Source organism: Ovis aries, chromosome 5 (assembly GCF_016772045.2).
Source record: "Ovis aries strain OAR_USU_Benz2616 breed Rambouillet chromosome 5, ARS-UI_Ramb_v3.0, whole genome shotgun sequence".
In the NCBI taxonomy this organism is placed as follows: Eukaryota; Metazoa; Chordata; class Mammalia; order Artiodactyla; family Bovidae; genus Ovis; species Ovis aries.
Window position 1 is genome coordinate 69866745 of NC_056058.1, and position 27417 is coordinate 69894161.

The window sequence follows — 27417 nt, forward strand, 5'->3', positions numbered from 1 at the left end:
GATAAACTCCTAGAAACATATAATCTCTCAAGACTGAGTCAGAAAGAAATACAAAATATAAACAGACCAATAACCCTAATTAAATTGAGTCAGTAGCCAAAAATCTACTTATAAGCCGAAGTCCAGGGCCAGATGCCTTCACAGGTAAATTCTACTAGACACTTAAAAAAGAATTAACTTCTACACTTCTCAACTATTCCTAAAAATTGAAAACAAATGCTTTCAAATTCATTCTATGAGGCCAGCATCACCCTGATTCCAAACCCAAAGACACCACAAAAAAATTACAGCCCAATATCAATGATAAATATAAATGGAAAAATCCTCAAGAAAATATTAGCAAACCAAGTCTAACAATATATTAAAAAGATCATATACTATGATCAAGTGGGGTTTATTCCAGGGATGCAGGAATCATTCAATATCTTCAAATCAATGTGACATACCACACTAACAAACTGAAGAAAAAAAAATCATATGACCATCTCAATAGATGCATGAAAATCTTTTGACAAAATTCATTGGTATAGTTTCATGGTAAAAACTCTCAACAAAGTGGGCATACAGGGAATACATCTAAACATAATAAAGGCCATGTAAGACAAACCTGCAGCCAACATCATACTCAACAGTGAAAATCTGAAATCATTTCCTCTAAGATCAGGAACTAGACAAGAATGCCCACTATTACCACTTTTATTGGAAGTCCTAGCTATAGAGTCAGACACGACTAATGTGACTTAGGAGCTGCAGCAGCTATAGCAACATGATATGAGAAAGGAGTAAAGGGCATTGAAATAGGGAAGGAAGAAGTAAAAGGTCACTATTTGCAGATTACATAATACTGTTCACAGAAAATCCTAAAGATGTCACCAGAAAAATTACTAGAACCCATCACTGAATTTCATGAAGTTGCAGGATACAAATTAATACATAGAAATCTGTTGTATTTCTATACACTAACAATGAACTAACAGAAAGAGAAATTAAGAAAACAATTTCATTTAACAACTGCACCAAAAAGAATCATACCTAGGAATAAATTTAAGGAGATTAAAGACCTGTATTTGGGAAACTATAAGACACTGATAAAAGAAATCAAAGACAACACAAACAAATGGAAAATACACTATTCTCATGGATTGGAAGAAATAATATTGTTAAAATGACCAGACTACCCAGTGCAATTTATAGATTCAGTGTAATCCCTATTAAAACACCAGTGTTAAATTTCATAGGACTAGAACAAATAATTCTAAAATTTGATTGGAAGCACAAATGACACAGAATAGTGAAAATAATGTTGAGAAGGAAGGAGAAAACTAGAAGTATCATACTCTCTGATTTAAAACTATACTACAGAGCTACAGTCGTCAAAACAGTATGCCACTGGCATAAAAACAGACACATAGATCCATGGAACAGAATAGAGAGACCAGAAATAAACTCATGTTTATATGGTCAATTAATCTATGACAAAGGAAGCAAGAATATGTAATGGGGAAAGACAGTCTCTTTAATAAACGGTGCTGGGAAAACTAGACAGCTGCATGTGAAATAAACTATACTATTTTATCACACTACATACAAAAATAAATTCAAAATGAATTAAAAACTTAAATGTAAGATCAGAAGAGATTACTATGAAGAATTATATGCCAATAAAAGAGACAAGACAGAAGAAATGGATAAACTCCTAGCAACACACAATCTCTTAAGATTGAGTCATAAAGCTCCTAGAAGAAAACATAGCCAGTATACTCTTTAACATCAGCCTTAGCAGTACTATTTTGGATCTGGTTCCTCAGGAAAAAGAAACAAAAGCAAACTCCCAGTTAAAAAATATATGAGCTATTGGGATGAAACACACAGTTTAGGGAGTAGAGTCATTAATAATGTAATATTTTGTATGATGTCAGATGGTGTGATCATTTTGTCATGTACAGAAAATCAAATCACTATGTTTTACACCAGAACTAACATAGTGTTATTGGTCAATTCTATTTTAATACCAGCTTACCAATCAAACAAACTCATAGAAAAAGAAATCAGACTTATAGTTACCAGAGGTAGGAGGTGGGACAATTGAATGAAGGCAATAAAAGGCACAAATATCCAGTTATAAGATAAAGAAGCACTAAGCATGGAATGTACAATATGATTAGCATTGCTGACATGAATATCATTGCTATATGTTATATATGAAAGTTGTTAAGACAGTAAGGTGTAAGAGTCCTCATCATAAGGAAAAACATATATTTTTTAAAATTTTGTATCTGTATGAGATGATGGATGATCACTAAACTCATTGTGGTAATCATTCCATTTTGTGTGTCAGCCAAATCATTACACTCTACACATTAAACTGAAAAAAAGTGCTGTATGTCAACTATATCTCAATAAAACTCAAAGAAAAAGAAAATAAAAGACAAAAAATAAAGAGCTAAGTGCATTAAAAAATAAACATTCTGTTAATTGCAGAAAGAGAAACAGCTAATTTCTTTCCTCCAACACAGAATGCATTTATATATTGAGCTTTTACCATAAGCCAGAGATGTATGTGAAAAAGAAGAGTTGAACTAGGGATCATCAAGCTTCTGTGATGCTCTCAGAGTGTGTTTTTATACAACTGTCAGGTTAGATGACTAGAAGAGTCAGTCCCACTCCACACGGGGAGGGAGAATGACAAAGCAGCATCAGCAGTTCATTTCTGTTCTCTGCGAGGACTCACGGGCTCACAGGGACTCTGCAAGGGCTGGCGGTTATGGGCTATACAAACCACATCAACCTGGGCAGCTACACAAGAGATACACTGCAACCTTAGAAGGGTACTACTTAAAGTGGTTAATTTTTTTTTTTTTTAAGCAAACTAGCTTGGATAAATTGTAGAATTAAATGTCCTTTATGCCCCAGCTGCTGAGTCAGGTGATAAAGATTTACCCTCTGGCATGCAAATCAGCCCTGTGCTTGCTGAGAATTCTATCTGAAAACTAATGACATTTACCAGTGCTTGATAACCTTCCTGCTTCCTGGTCAGAGTCCTTTTCAAGATAATCTGCAACAGAGTGACTGGCAGATACTTTCGTCTCTAACTCTGGATGAAGATATGCTCTGCACGTACAAGCACCCGGGGCTCCCTGCCCGCCCCAGTGATTCCCACACAGAACAGGCTAGAGGGCTGTGGGAACAGGACTGTTAAGAGTTCTTTATGGTCTATGTTCCCTTTTTTAAAGTGAATAAATTCTCTGGTTTTTATTCAGGGTTAAGATTAAATTTATTCTTGAAACCTTCCCATGACATTTTCCAACCAAAAAGGCATGAGTTTGGTGTGGGAAGCAAGTCCTGAAAAATCGATGATTTCTCCTATTATTCCTAAAAGGAATCAATTGTTTGTGGAATTGTTAACAACTGTCTGTCTGATTCCCCCTTAAACCTGCATCTCTCTTATTTACACCTGGACCCCCAGAGTACGCAATAGCACTTGGCACACAGAAGGCATCCAGTCAATATTTGGTGAACAAAAGCATGAGTGCACGATGCTGGAAACACGGGCAGCTGCCACCAGATGGGCAGTGGTGCCTTAAGGGAGTGCTGCAAAGAAACTCTTTTCTGTACAGATTTTTCTCACTGTGGATAACTGAGATGCGAGAAAATGACGTGACATCCAAAATTCTGTACCTCATGTTTTGCGCAAAAGAGGTCACAAAGAAGAGAGTATGAATTCCAGTTTGAGAAAGTCCATATTCAGTTATTCACGGAAGATATGACCATAATGTATCGTGTGTTGACTGAGTAAACAAATTTATTAAATGAAGCACAAAGAGGTATGTGCAGTGGTTGGGAGTGAGAAGACTGAAGTCTGTGGGAGCACAGAGAAAGGAGGGATTTGTCCCGGATACTGCCTGGACAGAGAAGGCTGCCTGGCAGAGAAAGGGCAGGCAGGAAAGGGCTTTCGGGGAAGAGAGAATGCCACTGGGACATTTAGGAGAGAGGACACTGGGCCCCTCTCCTTCAGCATAGATGACCCTGGTTGTACCTAAGTTAGGCTCCTCTAGCCCTGATGCAGAATAGATGCAATGGCTATTTATTGCTGTGCTGCTCAGTACTCTCCTGCCTCACAGGGCAGTTTCACCCATGAAGGTGAATTAGAGGATGCCAAGGACAGAATCCTTCGCCACTGGCCAGAGTGAATTGGTCGAGGGTTGTGCACGCATGATTCCAGCCAGACTGATCACTCCTTGTCCCTGGCATGCTTTTCAAACTGGACAACAGGGAAGGTCCCTAGTCCCTTTTGGGGGTGGGGCATAAAGGTAGGTTTATTGGTACCAGTTTTTCTTCCACATGAAGGAAACTGGTTTGAGAGATTGAAACCAAATGCAGAGAGAAATGCAAACAAAAGAGATGGGGACTGTAGAGAAGAATCGAAATTTCCAGTTCCACCTGAGTCTAAGGTGCATCTCATCCCATATCCTTCCAATAAGATCCCTTTTTGTCCAAGCTACTTCAAATTGGAGTTCTCTCACATGTACCCACGAGTCTTGACTAATCCATATACTAGATTAGAATGTCTTTCCTTTGAGAAACTAAATACTTTTCACATTGGCCTAAAATACCCACAATTATCCATACTGGTTAAGGCAGGGAAGGCCACTATTACAATATAAATATGTTATCATAGGGTATGGAGAGAGTGAGAGGGAGAAAATCTTTAAGCTTTCATCTATTGACACCTTGAAAGAGAGTTTCAGTCGTGTCCAACTCTTTGTGACACCATGGACTGTAGCTCGCCAGGCTCCTCTGTCCATGGGATTCTCCAGGCAAGAGTACTGGAGTAGGGTGCCATTCTCTTTTCCAGGGGATCTTCCTGACCCAGGGATTGAACCCAGGTCTCCCATATTACAGGTGGATTCTTTACCATCTGAGCCACCAGGAAACACCTAAATGAAGTTATATTTTTCACACACAACCTAGCAGAGCTTCCTCATGAGGCCCTACAGAGATAAAAATGGAAAAAGAATTGTTAATAGAAATGTGCAAACAGTGCTTTTAACATTGGAAGGGGGGATCCTATGTCTGTGGGGGGTGTGTGTGTGTGTGTGTGTGTGTGTGTGTGTGTGGGTACTCATGCCCTAGTAGGACTATGGAGGAGAGGGTCACCAAAAGGAAGTCTGAGGGCTATAAAAATGAAAGCGACAGTTCTTTTGTAGGGTTGTGTCTGTTATAGTCAAATTAAGTATTATTATAAATAATTCTAACTAAAACTTATAACACTTCAATATTTTCATATATATAAAAATTACAATCACTTGAGAAATGGAAAATACACATAAAGGAATTTAAAATTTACTTTAGCCATGGGAAAAATAATCAGGTACATCAGAGTTGAGCTCCACTTCTGTCTCCACACTGTATTTATTAGTTCGGTTATCTTTGATAAGATTCAATCTCTCTGAAATTGTTTCTTCATCTTGAAAACGTTGCTAATTCCACTTCTAATCTAATATTGACTGTCAGCTATCAAAAGGGAGCTGTGTAGTACAGTGGTTAAGGACTTTGCTTCATGTGGCAGAAGGATTTATATGTTTAATATTGATGAGATTGAACAAAACTCTCTAGTTCTGAATTTGAAGTATCAGCATAATTTCTGATGTATTTAATCTTTGAGTGTAACTGCTTTATAATGTTGCATTAGTTTCTGCTGTGCAATGAAGTGAATTAGATATATGCATACATATATTCCGCCCCCCCAACTTTGGATCTTCTTCACCCTTCCAACCCTTCCCTCTAGGTCATCACGGACACTGAGCTGAGCTCCCTGTGATACACAGCAACTTCCCACTGGCTATTTATTTTACACATGGTAGCGCATGTATACCAACCCTAATCTCCCAATTTGTCCCACCCTCTCCTTCCCTCCATGTCCATAAGATTCTATGTCTGCATCTCAATTCCTACCCTTTAAAAAGGTTCATCTGTACCATTTTTCTAGATTTCATATATATATATTCATTAATATACTATATTTGTTTTTCTCTGACTTGATTCAATCTGTATGACAGACTCTTAAAAAAAAAAAGTCCTAGTTCTGTTTACTTAGATGGCTTACAAACAATGATCAATCCGATAGCAAAAAGTACCTCTAGCATGTACTTATCATGATTTCTAAATGCCATTTTCTATCAAAAAGGACCAGATCAATCTAGGACTACTGAGGTCATGGCCAAAGAACTTGGAAGCTAATTTGAAGAAGTTCCCACTGGCTAAAGGTGGGATAATCAATAAAGATAATATAATAACTGCACTGATTTGATATATATCAAATGTGCTTAGATCCAAGAGCTCATATTGATACTAGAAAAGAAAATCTCATTGGTCAACTTTGCAGAATGTTTAGGAATCACCTCATTATTTTAAAACTGGTAAATGAAAGGAAATGATCAAACACTTATCTTGCATTTAAAAAGTGGAAACAGTGGCAGATTTTATTTTCTTGGACTCCAAAATCACTGCAGATGGTGACTGCAGTCATGAAATTAAAAGACACTCTTTAGAAGAAAAGCTATGGCAAACCTAGACAGTGTATTAAAAAGCAGAGACATCACTTTGCCGACAAAGGTCTGTATAGTCAAAGCTATGGTTTTTTCAGTAGTCAGGTACAGATGGGAGAGTTAAATCATAAAGAAGACTGAGAAATGAAGAACTGATGCTTTCAAACTGTGGTGCTGGGGGAGACTCTTGAGGACAGCAAGGAGTTCAAACCAGTCAATCCTAAAGGAAATCAACCCTGATTATGCATTGGAAGGACTGATGTTGAAGCTGGAGCTCCAATACTTTGGCCACCATATGTGAGGGGCCAACTCATTAGAAAAGACCCTCATGCTGGGAAACATTGAAAGCAGGAAAAGGGGATGACAGAAGATGAGATGGTTGGATGGCATCACTGACTCAATGGACATGAATTTGAGCAGGCTCAGGAGATGGTGAAGGACAGGGAAGCCTGGCATGCTGCAGTCCATGGGGTTGCAAAGAGTTGGACAGGACTGAGCAACTGAACAACAACCTGAGGTGAAGCTCTGACTCACTGGAAAAGACCCTGATGCTGGGAAAGATTGAGGACAGGAAGAGAAGGCGGCGACAGAAGATGAGATGGTTGGATAGCTTCACTGACTCAATGGACATGAATTTGAACAAACTGCTGTTGACAGTGGAGGACAGAGGAGCCTGGCATGCTCCAGTCCATGGGGTTGCAAAGAGCTGGACATGACTGAACAACAGCAACAACCACATAGTAACCAGCTATTTTTTAAATTAATTAATTAATTTTAATTGGAGGCTAACTACTTTACAGTATTGTGGTGGTTTTGCCATACATTGACATGAATCAGCCATGGGAGTAACTGAATACTTCATGAGGGGAGATTCCTTTTTATACATGACTTAGGGTAATACCATTTTGCAAATCCCATTGAGTTCATGGATATGGACAATAATCATCAATGACTACTCACATTGAAAAAAGACAATTAGACATTTTGTGCCTCAAGATGGTAGCACATTTTTTCCCCTATAATGTAATGTTGACATAAACACACACACAAACACAAGTCTAAACTGAGTCTGATTTAGGCACTAAATTCAACCACCAGTTTATAGAAATATAGCGGACAGAAAAATATTAAATGAAATCACAAGCAGATCAGCAAAATCCAGACTATGGGAAATTTTACAGGGCAAACATCTTTGGTTTATTCAGCAGTAAAAACTAAATATGCAAGGGGGAAAAAAGAGAAAGCTCGGAAGAGAGACTATAAAGTAAAAGATTTAAGAAAGTAATCTTAGTATTTGACCTTATTTTGATCCTTGTTCAAGCAAACTGAAAATACTGAACACTGACTTAAAAGTTGAGATTAAGGAATTATTGCTACTATTTTGGGCTTCCCAGGTGGCCCAGTGGAAAAGAATCTTCCCCCAGTGCAGGAGACACAAGAGATGTGGGTTTGATCACATCCCTGGGTCAGAAAGATCCCCCAGAGAAGGAAATGGCAACCCACTCCAGTATTCTTGCCTGGGAAATCCCATGGACAGAGGAACCTGGTGGGTTACAGTTCATGGGGTTGCAAAGAGTCAGACACGACTAGAGCATGGACACAGCAGCCACTATTTTAGGCATAACAAAGATGAAAGTGAAGTGAAAGTCACTCAGTCATGAATCTTTACCTGGGCGATGAAAAAGATAAGCACAATTATTAATCACATTAATCAGTGATGCCCTAGGCCGCTGCTTTCAGACTTTAATGTGCACGTGAATCACCTAGAAATTCTTAAACTTCAGATTCCGGTTCAGTTTGGGATGGGGCCTGAAATTTTGCATCTGGCAGGCTTTCAGGCAATGCTGAAGAGGCTGGTTCCTGTCTACTGGGTTTCATAAGTTCTGTGTCGCTGGGAAATGATCTCACAGGCACTTCAGTCGGACTTTGGTCTTCAGTGGTTTGGCTAAAGGATAACTAGGAAATTGCTCGAAATACTAATTGGAAGAATTCATTTCTGATTCCTTGGCTTTGGTAAATGTTCTATATACCCTGATTTGGTTGGTCCAAGTTGCATTCTGAGAAAAGGATTTTGAAACTAACTCTCTGGCAGGCTTGAGGATGACGTGTTGTGTCACAGAAGGATCCTTTAGAGAAGCTCTTTCATGTTTATAATTTCTCTGAACCTAGACAGGAAAGGCAAGGATGAGCTGCCTAAGCTGTGACGATGGTTGGCCTCTGTGTCACTCTTCAGCTGACGTGATCATGTGGTTCCCCACACTGTAGATTAATATTTTCCTCCAGCTTCCACAGGAAGGAGAAAAATTATTGTGCCCCAAATGGTTCTGAGGTTAAATTAGTTTGGAAAGCGCAGAGTTAAAGAAAGATTAATTGACCTCCTCCCTCCAGGCCTTCTCTGAGATCTTAACATATTCTGGACAATGGAACCTGTAAGAGGGGTTGACAGGACACGGGCCGCCCAATCAGATTTGACCATGGACCTTGTTTTCTAAGAACTGTCTCTTGAGATAGGGTTTGGCAGACTCCACCTTGAGAAATGCTGATCTAGGGCAGCTGGGACAAAGTTTGTCTTACTGACTTTGAATTAAGCGAACTCAGTGGTGAAAATGGGTGTAAGTATATGATGTAGAGTTGGGAGTTTCTAGAAATCTTTGCAATTAGTAAACACTCCCTTTTGAAAAGATAAAAGTCTCATAGCCAATAGGAATAATAAGCTAACAGAAGACTTTAATTACTTAAATTTCCAAACAAACCACATTTGCAGGTTCAAAGTCTTCTCTGAGACAAGTGGTGCAATTTGCCTTTTCTGTACCCCCAGATTTTCATCATCAGATGGAGAAACGGCTACCTCACAGAGTGGTCACGAGGACAAAAGAAAATGGGCACAAAAATGCTAGCGCATGTAAGACGTCTATAGGTGATGGCTTTATTTTCATTATTACAATGAAATTTTTTTGGAAGTAGCACCTTCCTTTTCTTATATAGATTTTTAAGGAAGTGGTGGTAGGTTCATATTATCATTTGGGAGAACATTTAAAAAGTATGCATGCCCAGATCCCATGAATTATAATTTGGTGATGATAAAGGGGAAAGATATATGTATATATGAAAATATTTCTCCCTGTGATGGCTATGATACATCTGAAACACCTTCAGTGCATTTAAGGCAAATCTCTAAGTTGTGATCCCACCTCTCCTACAGTAGTCCTGGTATATGGTTCTTGCAATAAAAGGTTTCTGTGGTTAAATAATTACAAATGTTACATACTAGAACCTTCCCTGACCCCTCCTCCTTGGGGGTTATTAAAGTATCTGAGAAAACTTGAAACCTATTGTCGTCTGATCTTACTTGACAGGGCAATATGTATTTTTTCTCACAACTCTCATGGACATCTTTGTTCAACATATTCGAGACATATTATACATAGACTTAGAAGAGAATTCTATCCATATTCAGAAATCTTTTTGCATTAAAGACATAAGGGAGAAGCAAGAGAGCAAAGAGCAGCTAAAACTCCTCCTCCCCTGGGATCTGGCTAGGTCTGCTTTTACCATTCCTGCCTCTTGTTACTTAAAAGTGGAAAGAAATATTGAAAATGACACATGTGTGCTTTTAAGTAAGCAACTCTGGGTAGAAGCTGAGTGAGAGCCAAAGGACCAGGGAAAAGAGCTACTACACATTTTAAAAGCTGAGACTGGACAAACTTGGCTTTGGATTGTGATTCCAGTACTTCCCAGCTCGATGACCTTGGAAAAGTTACTTCACTTCTCTGTGCCTCATCTGTCTTATGTGTAAAAGGACTTTAAAAAGGTGCACTAGAGAGCAGAAATATAGACACAGACATAGGGAACAAATGCATAAATACCAAGGGGGAGGGGGCGTGGGATTAACTATGTATAAAATAGATGACTGATGAGAACCGACTGTAGAGCACAGGGATCTCTGCTTAATGCCCTGGGCTGACCTGAGTTGGAAGCAAATCCAAAAGGAGGGGGATATATGTATACATATAGCTGACTCACTTTACTGTACAGGAGGTATTACACAGCATTGTAAAACAACTATACTCCAATAAAGATTAATTTAAGAAGGCATTATTAGTAGTACTATTATCACTGTTCTTATATAAATAGAAAAGCACACTTAAGCACATTGAGAGGGAGAGTCAGTTATTGAAATAGAATAGAGAATTCTGAAAACTTTCAAGATCAGACAAATCTTATACCCTTTACAAATGAATTTTATTTTTTTGTAAATCATTACATCAAGTATCCTAAGAGAAGTCAGGGTTAGAGTTTGAGAGATGTGATTAAATTGAGTTGGCTGGTTTATAGCAGTGGAGTGTGAATGACCCTTTCATCCAGCTCTTCATTCTGGTCAAATCCCAAACCATCAGACTAATTAATACATAAGAAACAGCTTGGGGCTGCTGCCAACAATAAACAAAAGAAGTAACTGGGTGAAGCAGAGACACTAGATAACTACCCAAGAGAGTAAAAGGACTCAGATTTGTGGGGAGGCTGTTGGGGTAGGCAGCCTGAAGGGAGATTTGTAAATGCATATAAGTTTTACTGCTCTGCTCCCAGAATTTAATTGAAACTTGGAATTTTCCACACCCAGTTTCAATTAGTCAACACATATTGCCTATGAATGTCACTTATATTTACTGCCAACTATTTATTGGTCTCTTACTATGTGCCTAGTTCATGCTAAGTAATTCATGGACCTATCATTTTATAACTGAGCAGGACTTTATGGGGTCATACTGGGGTCAACCCTTACCCCATATCCTCTGCTTTAGTTCCTTTCTGAAGTACCCCGTGAACTTCCAGATGTTCAAGCTGGTTTTAGAAAAGGCAGAGGAACCAGAGATCAAATTGCCAACATCCGCTGGATCATCAAAAAAGTAAGAGAGTTCCAGAAAAACATCTATTTCTGCTTTATTGACTATGCCAAAGCCTTTGACTATGTGGACCACAATAACCTGTGGAAAATTCTGAAAGAGATGGGAATACCAGACCACGTGACCTGCCTCTTGAGAAACCTATATGCAGGTCAGGAAGCAACAGTTGGAACTGGACATGGAACAACAGACTGGTTCCAAATAGGAAAAGTAGTATATCAAGGCTGTATATTGTCACTCTGCTTATTTAACTTCTATGCAGAGTACATCATGAGAAACGCTGGGCTGGAAGAAGCACAAGCTGGAATCAAGATTGCTGGGAGAAATATCAATAACTTCAGATATGCAGATGACACTACCCTTATAGCAGAAAGTGAAGAGGAACTAAAAGCCTCTTGATGAAAGTGAAAGTGGAGAGTGAAAAAGTTGGCTTAAAGCTCAACATTCAGAAAACGAAGATCATGGCATCTGGTCCCATCACTTCATGGGAAATAGATGGGGAAACAGTGGAAACAGTGTCAGACTTTATTTTGGGGGGCTCCAAAATCACTGCAGTTGGTGACTGTAGCCATGAAATTAAAAGACACTTACTCCTTGGAAGGAAAGTTATGACCAACCTAGATAGCATACGTGAAAAGTGAAAGTGAAGTCGCTCAGTTGTGTCCGACCCTCAGTGACCCCATGGACTGCAGTCTCCAGGCTCCTCCGTCCATGGGATTTTCCAGGCAAGAGTACTGGAGTGGGGTGCCATTGCCTTCTCCGATTCAAAAGCAGAGACTTGACTTTTCCAACAAAGGTCTGTCTAATCAAGGCTATGGTTTTTCTAGTGGTCATGTATAGATGTGAGAGTTGGACTGTGAAGAAAGCTGAGTGCTGAAGAATTGATGCTTTTGAACTGTGGTGTTGGAGAAGACACATGAGAGTCCCTTGGACTGCAAGGAAATCCAACCAGTCCATCCTAAAGGAGATCAGTCCTGGGTGTTCATTGGATGGACTGATGCTGAAGCTGGAACTCCAATACTTTGGTCACTTCATGCAAAGCGTTGACTCATTGGAAAACACCCTGATGCTGGTAGGGACTGGGGGCAGGAGGAGAAGGGGACGACAGAGGATGAGATGACTGGATGGTATCATCGACTTGATGGATGTGAGTTTGAGTGAACTCCAGGAGTTGGTGATGGACAGGGAGGCCTGGCGTGCTGAGATTCATGGGGTCGCAAAGAGTCGGACATGACTGAGCGACTGAACTGAACTGAAGTACCTATATAATAGTTTCTGATATACATTTCCTGAGTTGTTGACATGAAAGCCCCCACCAAACGGAAGATGTGAATTGCTTAATGACCATGAGGACATAGCCCCGAGGTCTACAGCACATAGCCCAGGGGACTATGGATTGATAACCCTTGTGATACTGCCCTGTTATCTTACCACCAACCAATCAGAGAATTGTGCATAAGCTGATCACATACCCTATCCCCCTTCCCTCACTTAGGCTTTAAAAATGCCATTCTGTTCCTTAAAAAACTAAAAATAGAACTATCACATGACCCAGCAATCCTATTACTGGGGATGTACCCAGAGAAAACTATAATAAGACACATGCACCCCAGTGTTCACTGTAGCACTATTTACAGTAGCCAGGACACGGAAGGAACCTCAATGTCTGTCAACAGAGGAATGGATAAATAAAATGTGGTACATATATACAATGGAATATTACTCAGCCATAAAGAGGAACAAAACTGGGTCATTTGCAGAGATGTGGATGCACCTAGAGACTGTCACACAAACACCGTGTATTAACACATCTATGTGGAATCTAGAAAAGATGGTGTAGATGATCTTATTTGCAAAGCAGAAAAGAGACACAGGCACAGAGAGCAAACGTCTGGAAACTAAGCAGGGAAGGGGTGGGTGGGATGAATTGGGGGATTGGAATTGACAAACACACTATTGATACTATGTATAAAACAGATACCTAATCAGAACCTATTGTATAGCACAGGGAACTTTACTCAGTGGTCTTTCGTGACCTAAATGAAAAGGAAATCTAAAAAAGAGGAGATACATGTATAACTGACTGATTCACTTTGTGGTACAGTAGAGACTAACACAACATTGTAAAGCAACTATACACCAATAAAAATTAACTAAACAAAAATGTTATCCGGAAACCCATCAGGGAATTTGGGCCTTTTGAGCACTAGCTGTCCTGGACTACTTGTATGAAGCCTTTAGAATAAATGCTGTGTTTTCCTTCACTATGACCCAGCATCAGTAGATTGACTCTACAGCACATGGGCAAGCAGAATCAAGTTTGGTTCAGTCCTCAGAAGCATGCTATAGAGAGGATACTATTTTTGTGTCCATTTTCCAGATGAGGGAATAAAGGGTGAGGCAGTTAATAAATGGTAGGGTTGGGCTTTGAGTTCAGCTCTGCCAGACTCTAGAGCCTGGGTTCTTAACCACAAAACAATCATGATTTCTCCATGATGTCCAAGGTATCATACACATAAGCAGGGATTAAATTAAAATGTTGATGATCATTCCCTGTTCTTAAAGATATTTCAGTACTGTCACGAAGGTAAGACATACAAAATGGAAAAACAATTCATGATACCTTGCTGCTTTTATGCTGGTGTCAAAGGAGTACTAGAAAAAATTCATAGAGGGAGAAATTGCTGGAGCTGATCTGGACAGGAGGAGTGGGGATTGGATAAGCACAGAAAAGTGGGCTGGTCTCAAAAGTAACTGAGCAGATACTAGACTCCTTGGTTTAGAGCAAAGAGCAGTTTCTTCAACTAAACACACAGGCCCCCTTTTAAGGACTCTGAGGGTTTCAGCAAGTTATTTACTTTCCCAAGCCTCAGTTTCCCCATCTGTGAGAAGGGGATGATAGAGAGTTTCTGGAAAGATTGTGTGACTGCAGCCTTGAAATTAAAAGACACTTGCTTCTTGGAAGAAAAGCTATGACAAACTTAGACAGAATGCTAGAATACAGAGACATCACTTTGCCAACAAAAGTCCATATAGTCAAAGCTATGGTAGTCATATATGGATGTCAGAGTTGGACCATAAAGAAGGCTGAGTGCCAAAGGGTTGATACTGTTGAAACACGGTGCTGAAGAAGACTCTTGAGAGTTCCATGGATAGCAAGGAGATGAAACCAGTCAATCCTAAAGGAAATTAACCCTGAATATTCATTGTAGGGACTGATGCTGAAGCTCCAATACTTTGGCCACCAGATGCGAAGCGCTGACTCATTGGAAAAGACCTTGATGGTGGGAAAGATTGAGGGCAGGAAGAGAAGGGGCTGAGAGAGGATGAGATAGTGGGATGGCATCACCAACTCAAAGGACATGAATTTGAGCAAACTCTGAAGGATACAAACCCTGGTGTGGACCCTGGCGTGCTGTAGACCATGGGGTCAGAAAGAATCGGGCATGAATCAGGGACTGAAAACAACAACGAAATGCTTGGGAAAGGAGGCATCTACTACCTTCTCCTCTACCCACCAGATTGAATCCAATTTCCAAGTAGAGTTGGCTGACATCTTCCCCTGGCCCTCCAGTTAAAGACCTTATCTTAGAAAGAGCCCTACCTGCTGTGAGAAGCCCTTCACAACCCGCCTCTGTTTGAGGTTGGTCTCTCCATCCAAGTTGGCAGTTTCCAGATGGCAGACCCCACTGGGGTCCGAGGAGAAGAGGAGGAGTATGTCGGCTGGGATGATCTCGTTGCACTGCATCTGGATGAAGTCCCCCACACGTACATCCTTCCAGCACTTCTGCACATAGCTCTGCTCTTTCCTGGGGTGGGAGAAAGACAGGGGTCAGAGCGTATGTTAAGGTTCTCAGAACATAAATGAATGAATGGAAAAGTCCCCCTTCCCGTATCTAATATCCCCCAATCAACCTGTCACAAGACTGCTGTGTATTCTACGTGCCCCAAATGACCACTAGCATCATCTCTAGAAAAGCTAAGCATGATCTATTGTATCCCACTAGTAAGAATCTCTCCTGATGACCATGTGGAGTTTTGACTGACTGCTGGCTCTTGACTGGTTACTGTGCTCAGCCCTTGCATCCTGGCAGGAGAAAAAATTTAAAGGAGAAGGGGGCCATATATTCATATTAACATCATATTCTTTATAAACTTCACTTCCCAGAATACCCAGTTATCACTGAGGAAAGCAGGGCTATAACAGACTGGAGCACAGGACATAGGGCTTCTGGTTATAGGTGGAGAGTGGCATTAGAAAGGTGAGAATATAGCTCACTGTCTAGGAAGATCCAAAGGGTGCTGAAATAGGAAACAGGGAATTAGGGAGACGGCACCAGGAACATTGACAGGATGGGCCCCACACCGATCACAGGGTCAGAGGGCTAAAGCAGTCTGAGAAATGATGCACTTGCTCTTCCCATCCAGTTTATCAGAGCTTATGCAATGATCAGGGCAGCAACAACTGTGAATCTAGCATTTCTACCATGCCAAGCACCGGTATAAATTAGTATTTCATTTGCTTGCATAATAATCTATTGAAGAAGATATTATTATACCCATTTCACAAAGAGGGAATGGAGGGTTTAGAGGAAATTTCCCAAAGTTTTACAAAAACAGAGCTGGACCCTGAGTCTGGGTCCACCTTGACCCCAAACCCAGTTTTCACTGCTGCACAGGTATCCTACCTCCTCGAAGACATTCCCCTCCTTCTTCTCCAGTGAAATGGCAGCGTCAGCTATTATAACCCCAGCAAAAAGACTCGTTATTCCCCAAGGCAATACATTTCATCTCCAAGAACCCTCATTTTACAAATTCTTCCTTCTGATTAACCAAATATTGAACTCATTCCGTTCTCCCAGGCAATCTGATTTATTCTATCTCCTACCATTTAAGAAATATTTTGAAGTATTCATCAGGCATGCTCTGAAGCCTTTTGGACTTGCCAAGTCAAATTTAACTTTCTAAGTGCTCTCAATTATTATGGGTGGCATAGTTTCCAGATCTGTCCAGAAGTGAGGGCTCTTTTAAGACTGCTTAGAAATCTCTTTAAATGTGAGATTTGGGACCAAACCTATATTCCAGATGTGGTTCTTTTGAATTAGGCTCAGCTGGCTTGCAGGTGAACATCTCTGAGCCCAGCCAGGCCTGGAAAGGTAGCTCTCCTTTGCTGTTTTTCTCCATGGATGCTGAGCCCCTCTGGGCATGCTGTTGCTTCTGTTTCTGTAGAAATCTGAGCTGCCCTGAGCATGACAAGACCACTCTTCCGCAGACAGAGAGATGTGACTGGAATGTCACTTTTCTCCTCAAACTGAAGATAAAGGTTTGAGCTTTCTCCTTTCTTTGGAGGACTCTAGAAAACCCTGAGCAAGCCCTCCTAAGACTGCATCTTCCTTGTCATAAAAGATCTGTGTGAAGGACTCCCCCCACTTTCCTGAAATAGATGTATATCCTTTGGAAGCCTTTTGGAAGGCCATCCAAGAAAAGATCTGATCAAAGTTTATAAAATAATCAGGAATTGCAATTAGGGAGCAGTCTTAAAACTCTCAAGACCCATAGAATTCTTCGGAAGTGCCCACAGTGCAGCAGCCACTGGTTAAACTAATTGGTGGGCAATATTGTCCCAGTGGAGACCACTTCTGAGCATTTTGAGGGCAGTGGATCTGCAGCATTTCAGTAATCCTTTTGGAAAAAGTAGGTTTCTAAGCCCTTTTCATTTCCTCAGCTTGTTTTATGCTCTCCTGCTTCTCTATGTTATTTTTAATTTGTTTTTTTACCATGAAGAATAGAGATAGTTTTCCCAGATTTGTTTCTCACTGCCATTTCAGAGAAACACTTATATGCTGATTCAGGAAAACTTTTTTTCTTTAGAGTAGCCTTGGAAACACCTGTTAAATGTCCAAATTTAAGGCTACTTAAAGAAATTGGAATGGCAGATACTTTCCATGGGAAAAGGATCTTATGTGGTGAAGGAGGGAGGCTTTCTTTATTGTTTTTTCTTTTTTTCCCCCTTTGTGAGAGGGCACTTAAAAAAATATTCTTGAATAGTACAGCAAAATTGCTCCAAATGATTGCCATTCAACTTGTCTATATTCTTCTCCACTTCCCGCCTTTGACTTCTGTCCTTTGGGAATGGCCCACTCCCAAAGGTGACCTCAGCACTCTGCTTGGTACTTGAGATGGGATTTCATGAGAACAGCACTGACTCTGAGCAATATTCTAACTGCCAATACTTTCAGAGAATGATGGTTCAGGAGGTTTGCAAAACACACCTCCACCCATCAATATTGAATCTCATTCTTCTTCCTTCTAACAAAGGATTCCACTGTTTATTACTGGAGGAGGAAATGGAAACCCACTCTAGTGTTCTTGCCTGGAAAACCCCATGGACAGAGGAGCCTGGAGAGCTACAGTCCATAGGGTCGCAGAGAGTCGGACACAACTGAGCACGCACGCATTACTTATTATGAGTTGTGAGTTATTAAGAGAATGGAAGATGGAGGTTATGCAGATGAATTAGGAAACATAAATATCTATATCTATACAGATAATCATGAGGAGTCACTTCTGTGAGTTAAGCTGGAGTGTTGTCTTGTCAGTTCCCATGGTGATGATAGGTATCGCAAGATCAATGGAACCACACAAGAAGCTACACATCAGGCTGGTCTCTAACTTTATTCCATCATTCCTTGGATCCCAGGGAGGTCCTGTTCAGTACTGCTGTCCTGGTGACAATCACCTGTGTTTCCTTTAGATGTAATCTTCTCTTCCTTAAGATGACACGCAATGCTGAAGAACACTCTCAGTCCCTGTTGTAGGCTTACCCTCCCCCAAACAGAGATTGCCCACCTCCAGGTCATGCTGCTCAAACAGAGGCTCATACACCTGCAGGCATATATCTTGTCATGTGTCCAGGAGCACAGAAGCTATGGAAGCAACAGATTTGGGGGAGGGTGTTTAAAATTATTTTTTTGGGGGGGACATAATTTAATAATTTAGCTGGTATAGAATTTGAATTACATTTATATCGATTGACCCAAATATAGTAATGTTATAGAAATGGAGTTAGATTTTATAGGAATTTAGGGATGAAAAAAAGTGACATTGGAGACATTTCCTTCTTGCACTGGGTTATTCTGTGCTGATTTTCTGATCCCCTGGGGACCCACTCTGTCTCCTCAAATGTTAGAATATAACTGTGGAAAAGGCAAGGGTGCACAGCCCTGGGATCCAGCCCCAGGAGGTGCTGAGTGGCTGAATCCCACTGAGGCAGAAAAGTGGTGTGCTTCTGCACTGAGGGATGCCCAGATGTGGCCAGCAGCTGGCTGGGAGCCACCTGCGGGAGTCATTCCCTGGTTAATCCAGCCCATTTGGAACAGATGCCCCGGGTGGACACGTCCACACGCTCCTGATCATTTCCCACATGCTCAGTGAGTCCACACCTGGGAACTGATTGCTATTTTAGTTTCGTGGCATGTTCACTGCTGTTTAAAAATAAGACAAATCAACATGGCTGCAGACAAAGACTCCATCTGGCAGATTCTGCCTCAGGGAAAAATTAAGTGGTGCAGTGCTAAATGGCTTTCTGAGAGGAGTTAGGGCTTATTAAGAGGTAAATAAACAGCATGAGAGGTTTGTAAACAACTAGATCCTGTGGGGAAGCAGGTGAAAGGTGGGGAATGGAGGAGGAGAGGGTGTTTAAGGTCCCATTTCTCAAGTACTATGTGGGTTTGGGGTTCCCCAGGTGGCACTAGTGGTAAGAACCCACCTGCCAATGCAGGAGATATAAGAGATGTGAGTTCAGTCCCTGGGTCAGGAAGATCCCCTGGAGGAGGGCATGACAACCCACTCCAGTATTCATGCCTGGAGAATCCCATGGACAGAAGAGCCTGGTGGGGTTGCAAAGAGTTGGACATGACCGAAGCAACTTAGCATGCACACACATGAAGGTCTTACGTTTTAAGGAACTAGAGTAGAGGGGGTTTATCAAGAAGCTTAGTTGTCTGTAGGATTTCCCACCTGGTATAGGATGAGCTGACCTGGACTGTCCTTCAAGAAACTGGCATGTCATGCCCCAAAGAGCCCGTGTCATTACCCCAGGGTGAAAGGGGAAGCCAGCGAGAAAGAGTGCAGTATAGGAACTAAGAGTGGGCCTGAATCTCAGGTTTACCACTACTACCTGCGTGACCTTGGGGAAGTACCTTAATCTTTCAGAGACTATCTTCAGTTGAAGGCAATACATGTATTTGCCTCAGAGGGTGTTTAAAAAGATTAGTGAGATGACCCATGTAAGGGACTGAGAGCTCGGTTTTGCACTTAGTAAGGACTCACTAAATACAAGCTGCTTTTATGCTGCTGATGACAATGATTGTTAATGTTCTGGGGAGGGCTAGCCACCACTGTTGCCCCAGCATTTTCTTCTTCATGCTATTGGGATACCCACTTTATGTCTGTAATTACATTTCATGAGTTGGGTTCAGACACAAAATGTGCAAACACATTTAAAGAAACTTTAAAAATCCAAACATTTTCCCCAAGCCCCAAAAGAAGGGCCAAATTTAGCCTATGGAAGACTAAGGACTCTGAATGCTGGTTACTGGGCAAATTCTCAGAAATATATATCCTTAAAATCAGGGCTTCCCACCAAGTTTTTGAGGATGTTGAAAAACTATGAATAGTTCTAAATATAAAAAGCCAAAAAAGGCCAACTAGCTTTAAGACTTATAAAGCTACAGTAATCATGACAGTGCAGTATTGGCCAAAGAACAGACTAATAGATCAATAGAACAGAATAGATAGCCCAGAAATAGATTCACATAATTATAGTCAACTGACCTTTGACAAAGGAGCAAAGGCGATACAACTGAGCAAAGAAAATCTTTTCAACAAATGGTGCTGGAACAAGTGGACATTCAAATGACAAAAAAGAACAAAATAGAATCCAGACACAGATCTTGTGCTCTTCACAAAAATCAACTCAAAATGGATCACAGGCCTAAACATAAAATGCAGAACTATAAAACTCCAAGAAGACAACATAGCAGAAAACCTAGATGACCTTTGGTATGACGATGACTTTTCAGGTAAACACCATAGGCACTATTCATGAAAGAAGTAATTGATAAGTGGGATTTCATTAAAATAAAAAATTTCTGTTATATGAAAAATGATGGTAAGAGAATGAGAACACAAGCCACTATCTGGGACAAAATATGTGTTTTGCAAAAGACACATTTGATAAAGGATTGTTATCTGAAACATACAAGAACTCTTAAGGGTTAGTCACTCAGTGTCCGACTCTTTGCGACCCCCGTGGACTGTAGCCCACCAGGCTCCTCTGTCCATGGGATTCCCCAGGCAAGAATACTGGAGTGGGTAACCATTCCCTTCTCTAGGGATAAAACCCGGTCTCCTGCATTGCAGGCGGATTCTTTACCATCTGAGCCACCAGGAAAGCTCTTAAAACTCAACAATAACAACAAACAACCCAATTAAAAAATGGACAAGAGACCTAAACAGACACCTCAACAAAGAAGATATACAGATGTCAAATAAGCATACAAAGAGCTCCACATCATATGTCATCAGAGAAATGCAAATTAAAATGAGATATCGTACATCCCTATTTGAATACACAAATCCTGAACACTAACAACACAGCATTTTCTTCTTCATGCTACTGGGATGCCCACTTTATGTCTGTGATTACATTCCATGAATTGGGTTCAGACACATAATGTGCAAACACATTTAAAGAAACTTTAAAAATCCAAACATTTTCCCCAAGCCCAAAAAGAAGGTTTTTTTTTTAAAAAAAAAAAAAAAAAAAAAAAACAGGTGAGGAAGCTGAGCAACAGGCAGTCTCATACATTGTTTGTAGGAATGGTACAGCCATTTTGAACGGTACAATGGAACAGCCACTCTGATAGACAATTTGTTGGTTTCCTAAAAAACTAAGGCCTACGGCACTTAACCTATATTACCATTTAAGTGCCTACTTTTATTGTATTATTACTGCTATCTCTGTTTCATAGATGAGGAAACTTAGGCCCAGAAAGGTCATCCAACTTGTGTAAGGTCACACAGGTACATCTACCAGGACACAGGAATGACAGCTGTGGGGCCTTCCTGGCTCCATGTAGTCTCTTGGTTCTGTTGCAGAGGCTATAAATCGTCATCCGCTCAGACACAAATCATGCCTGTTGACAGGAGTCCAGAGGTTTGGGGACACTGGGATTCTTGTTTTATGATTCTTCTACCCATTGAATTTGGGGGAGAACCTAATGCATTCAAACCTGACATGATAAGCTGAATTGGCCCAAATAGTTTATGGCCCACTGTGAGTGCAGGGTGAGGCTGTGGGAGTGGGGTGGGCCCTTGCAAAACCGATGCTTCAGAGAGGGCGTCTATTTGGCTGGTGCCAAATGCAGAGCAAAGAGCCTCAGGGTGGATGCAGCGGTCTGCTGGTCTGTCAACTCCAGCCAGTGGCACGTTTAGTGGTCATGCCTCAAATGACACTATGTTTCTCTGTTATGTGCATTTTTCAGATTCTTCCTGCAGACCTATTTTGCTTTGTTATTAGAGCTTGGATTCAAGCTTTATGATAAAGAGTTTGTCTTCTTTTATGCAGTTCAAATCCCCAGCCAATGGTCCATCTTTCTTACTCCCCTGGGCTTCACTGGTGGCTCAGCTGGTAAAGAATCTGCCTGAAATGTGAGAGACCTGGGTTTGATCCCTGAGTTGGGAAGATCCCCTGGATAAGGGAACAGCTACCTACTCTAGTATTCTGGCCTGGATAATTCTATACAGTCCATGGGGGTAGCAATGTGTTGGACACTACTGACTCTCACTTCACTTGGATCAAGCTTATGGTGACTCTTGGCTATCAAGGTTATAGAACTATCCTTAGTAATATCTTAGCCAACATTTGCTGATGGCTACTGAATGCCAGCCACTATACTAAGCATTTTACATGCATTACTTCATATGACACTTGAAGCAAACCCAGGAAAGTAGCTTTAGGGTGAAAAACTTATGAGTGTATTTTGATGTTTGGGTGGCCCTGGTAAAGCCTCAATTCTGTCCATCATTCCATCATCTTTGGGTTTACCAGAGGGATGGTGTATGGAGGAAAATAATAATAGCATGGGGATTAAATAGCCATTAGTATTAAGAGCCACATGAATGTGATATTCTAACATAGAATACCATGTGTTAGAAGTTGGGTTGGGATAACTGGCCTGGGCTCTAGGACAGATGAAGCCACCTCAGTTCAGTTCAGTCCAGTCGCTCAGTCGTGTCTGACTCTTTGGGACCCCATGAATCGCAGCACACCAGGCCTCCCTGTCCATCACCAACTCCTGGATTTCACTCAGACTCATGTCCATTGAGTCAGTGATGCCATCCAGCCATCTCATCCTCAGTCGTCCCCTTCTCCTCCTGCCCTCAATCCCTCCCAGCATCAGAGTCTTTTCCAATGAGTCAACTCTTCGCATGAGGTGGCCAAAGTACTGGAGTTTCAGCTTCAGCATCAGTCCTTCCAAAGAAATCCCAGGGCTTATCTCCTTCAGAATGGACTGGTTGGATCTCCTTGCAGTCCAAGGGACCCTCAAGAGTCTTCTCCAACACCACAGTTCAAAACCATCAATTCTTCAGTGCTCAGCCTTCTTCACAGTCGAACTCACATCCATACATGACCACAGGAAAAACCATAGCCTTGACTAGATGGACCTTAGTCGGCAAAGTAATGTCTCTGCTTTTGAATATACTATCTAGGTTGGTCACAACTTTTCTTCCAAGCAGTAAGCGTCTTTTAATTTCATGGCTTCAGTCACCATCTGCAGTGATTTTGGAGCCCCCAAAAATAAAGTCTGACACTGTTTCCACTGTTTATCCATCTATTTCCCATGAAGTTATGGGACCGGATGCCATGATCTTCGTTTTCTGAATGTTGAGCTTGAAGCCAACTTTTTCGCTCTCCTCTTTCACTTTCATCAAGAGGCTTTTTAGTACCTCTTCACTTTCCGCCATAAGGGTGGTGTCATCTGCATATCTGAGGTTATTGATATTTCTCCCGGCAATCTTGATTCCAGCTTGTGTTTCTTCCAGTCCAGCATTTCTCATGATGTACTCTGCATAGAAGTTAAATAAGCAGGGTGACAATATACAGCCTTGACATACTCCCTTTCCTATTTGGAACCAGTCTGTTGTTCCATGTCCAGTTCTAACTGTTGCTTCCTGATCTGCATACAGATTTCTCAAGAGGCAGGTTAGGTGGTCTGGTATTCCCATCTCTTTCACCTAAATCCCTTGTATAATCTAAATCTCAGTCTGCGTGTACTCAGGAGTGCTATGGAAAGGGTTTGGGAGAGAGAGGTCTAGGTTCTAGAAGGGTTTCCCAAATTCAGATTTTAAGTCCTGCCACATAAAAGAGAAATGAGAGAACAGAACACAGGTTCTGCTTTTAAAACATGGTTACCTTGCCCAATGGAAAATGTGATTCAGTGAATGCCTGTGACCTATGCCAATAAAACAGGCAATTCCTCACTTGCATGGGTGGAGAATGTAGCAAGGAAAATGAAGGTTCAGGTTGGACCTGGCTTTGAAAAAATTAGAGTTGAAGTGACTGGAAATAAAAAAATAATAATGTAGTGCTAATTATAGTGCAGACATTGAGTTAACAGTTTATAAGGATTATTTCATTCAATCCACATGACCCTGGGAGACAGGTGCTAATACTGGTCCCATTTTACAGAAGATGAAATGGAGGCTGCAGGGATCATGTAACTACAAATGTCCACGCATTTAGGAAGTGGCAGTTCTGAAACAAGCCCAGGTGTGACACTGAAGTCCTTGACTCCAAGTGTCCAGTAAGACGTCACATTTTAAAGGTCTTGTGGAGGCCACTTTATGCGCCCTCCTCTGGAACTGCACCGTCTGGTTGTTTTTATAGCTCTGTTACTTTCAAGCTCTCTCACCTGTCATCTTTTCACAAAATGTACCGTAGAGGGACTATGATCACTGGAGATGAGACAAATGGGGCCACGACTGCCTAAGTAGGTCATGGAGTTAATAGCGACAGACCCAGGATCAGGATCTCTGGTCTCCTCAACTCTCTGGGTTTCCAGGGGTCTCCAGCATGGAAGGAAACTGACATACAAATAAAACCAGGTTGCAGGCCAGGCATCTGCCTTCTCCAACAGAGCTCACCGTGGCTGGGAGCCTTCATGACCATGCTTCAGAAGACTGGCCACAATCCTGTAGCACCGGCAATTCTTTTTATGTTATAGAAGCCAACTGACAGAAAAGAGCATCTCCAAGTTTCGGTAAAAAGTCAGAATTTAGAAGTTTGCAGGGAATTCTTTGGCAGTCCAGTGGTGAGGACTCAGAGCTTTCACTGTTCTGGGCCCAGGTTTGATCTCTGGTCAGGGAATTAAGATTCCAAAAGCTGCAGAGCGTGGCCAGTTCAGCTCAGTTGCTCAGTCGTGTCTAACTCTCTGCGACCCCATGAACTGCAGCACGCCAGGCTTCTCTGTCCATCACCAAATCATGGAGCTTGCATGAATGTGGCCAATAAAATGAAATAAAACTTTCTAATTGGAACCATTTCTCACCTAAGCTCCTGACATCTCTTGATCCTGGTCTTTTGGTACCAGAATAAGTCACAGGTACCACTTGTGGGTGACATGTCAGGCTGTGAACTGACGTGTTTTCTCTGCCTGTTTGAAAGTTGCTCATCCTTCAGTGACCTCCTGAAATGTCACCTCTTCAGGGAAGGCTTCCCTTGGCTGGCTCTGATATTTTTGGCAGGCAGATGTGTCCCTGTAGCCCATGCATGACTGTGACCCTCTATCCACAGGCAGGGGACACTGTAGTTGTTTACCAGTTCCTCATGACCTATGGACCGAGAGCCCTTCGAGGCTCAAAGGGTCTTCATGTCCACACACATGCACTTGGTCCCTACTTGAGACTGCTGAACAGATGAATAAGTGTGTGCTTGGCTGCTGAAACACTGAAAGGCTTTTACTGCATTACAATATGGTGACAAAAACCTTCATGGGTATTTTTGCTTCCCACTTCTGCTTCCTTCTTGAATACCAATAAAAATGTATTAAGCTCGATGGAAAATTACAAATCTCTTGCTGGGTATGGTTTCTAGATTCATTAAATTGAGCCCTGGGAGAAACTAAGCTAATACAATTCTGAAGCTAATCTCTCCTTGAAGTCATTCCATAAATCTGATTAATGGGTCACCTTAAGACCACAAGCACAGTGGCTATATTAAAAGAAAATGCTCTAACAGGATTGTAATTCTGTTAACAAGGATTCTGCTGTTTGCAAAAAGATTTGCTCACAGTATAAATAAGTCTAGGCTGGATGATGCATGGGATTAGGGGGAGCAAAATTCTAAAGGTCCTAGTATTCAGCTGCACGAAAATGAAGACATTTGACATCAGTTCTTCAAATGTGTGAATCAGGGACAAAATGGATAGAACTAGTACTTGAGAGAGAAGCTTTTATAGTGTTTCTCAGGGAAAAAAAATGTCCTCTCAGATCTTGTATTCTTTGCCTGAAATTCTGTCATATACCATCGAATGGTAGAAGTGAATGCTCCTCACCATCAGTTATTTATCTAACATTTTCTGGCTTGCTATTCTGGGGTCTTTCATAGAATTAATCCACTTCAGGGTTGGAAGAACTTTAGGGATTTATATTACAGAATGTTCCAAAGTGTGTCTGTTCCTCTTAATATGTGGAAAATAATTCACAAGGACTTGAAGCTCAGTAGGCGACAGTATTGAGGACATGGAGGTGGCCTCTCCAATATCTGCTCCTCCTTCTCTTGGAAATAACTCATGTTTTTGTTAGGATTTTTCACCTTCCCTGGGAAGCCCATATGCTTTCAGGGAGGTGAACCTTCTTCCTGGGCTCTGTGACTCAGGTATAACTTAATTAGAATAATCTCAGCTCCTGCTCACAAGGATTGGTTAAGGGATGGGCATGTGATCCACTGGGGTTCTAGAAGGTACTAAGCAGTAAAGAAGATCTGGGGAGTAAACTTCCTGAACCTTCTGAGAATGCCTCCAAAAGTCCTTTTGTTTCTCCCTTTGTGGGTTATTTTATATAGATGTGAAGGCTGGAGCTGCTGCACTCATCTCATTACCATGAAGGAAATCTGCTTGAGGGTAAAGATGGCATAGAGGGGGACCAAATGAAAAGGACAGCTAAGCGCTGCAGCTAGCATACCACCGATTGACTGACTGAACTATGCCTGATCACCTGCCCACCTCAGGACATTTGTAGTGACTTGAAGCACAAGCTGGAATCAAGATTGCCGGGAGAAATATCAATAACCTCAGATATGCAGATGATACCACCCTTATGGCAGAAAGTGAAGAGGAGCTAAAAAGCCTCTTGATGAAAGTGAAAGAGGAGGGTGAAAAAGCTGGCTTTAAGCTCAGCATTCAGAAAATGAAGATCATGGCATCCGGTCCCATCACTTCATGGGAAATAGATGGGAAACAGTGGAAACAGTGTCAGACTTTATTTTTGGGGGCTTCAAAATCACTGCAGATGGTGACTGAAGCCATGAAATTAAAAGACGCTTACTGCTTGGAAGAAAAGTTATGACCAACCTAGATAGCATATTCAAAAGCAGAGACATTACTTTGCCAACAAAGGCCCTTCTAGTCAAGGCTATGGTTTTTCCAGTGGTCATGTATGGATGTGAGTTGGACTCTGAAGAAAGCTGAGCACCAAAGAATTGATGGTTTTGAACTGTGGTGTTGGAGAAGACTCTTGAGAGTCCCTTGGACTGTAAGGAGATCCAACCAGTCCATTCTGAAGGAGATAAGCCCTGGGATTTCTTTGGAAGGACTGATGCTGAAGCTGAAACTCCAGTACTTTGGCCACCTCATGCGAAGAGTTGACTCATTGGAAAAGACTCTGATGCTGGGAGGGATTGG

The 27417-nt window shown here is 41.4% G+C and overlaps 1 protein-coding gene across 3 annotated transcripts in view; it reads right to left on the minus strand.

The window, feature by feature from the left end:
- ATP10B (ATPase phospholipid transporting 10B (putative)) overlaps positions 1-27417 on the minus strand; it is a 386386-nt gene that overhangs the window by 105125 nt on the left and 253844 nt on the right. For all 3 annotated transcript variants that reach the window (XM_060416606.1, XM_027970475.3, XM_012178897.5), the window contains one exon: positions 15057-15261. In XM_060416606.1, the coding sequence (XP_060272589.1) occupies positions 15057-15261 (205 nt within the window). The remainder of the gene's footprint in view (positions 1-15056; positions 15262-27417) is intronic.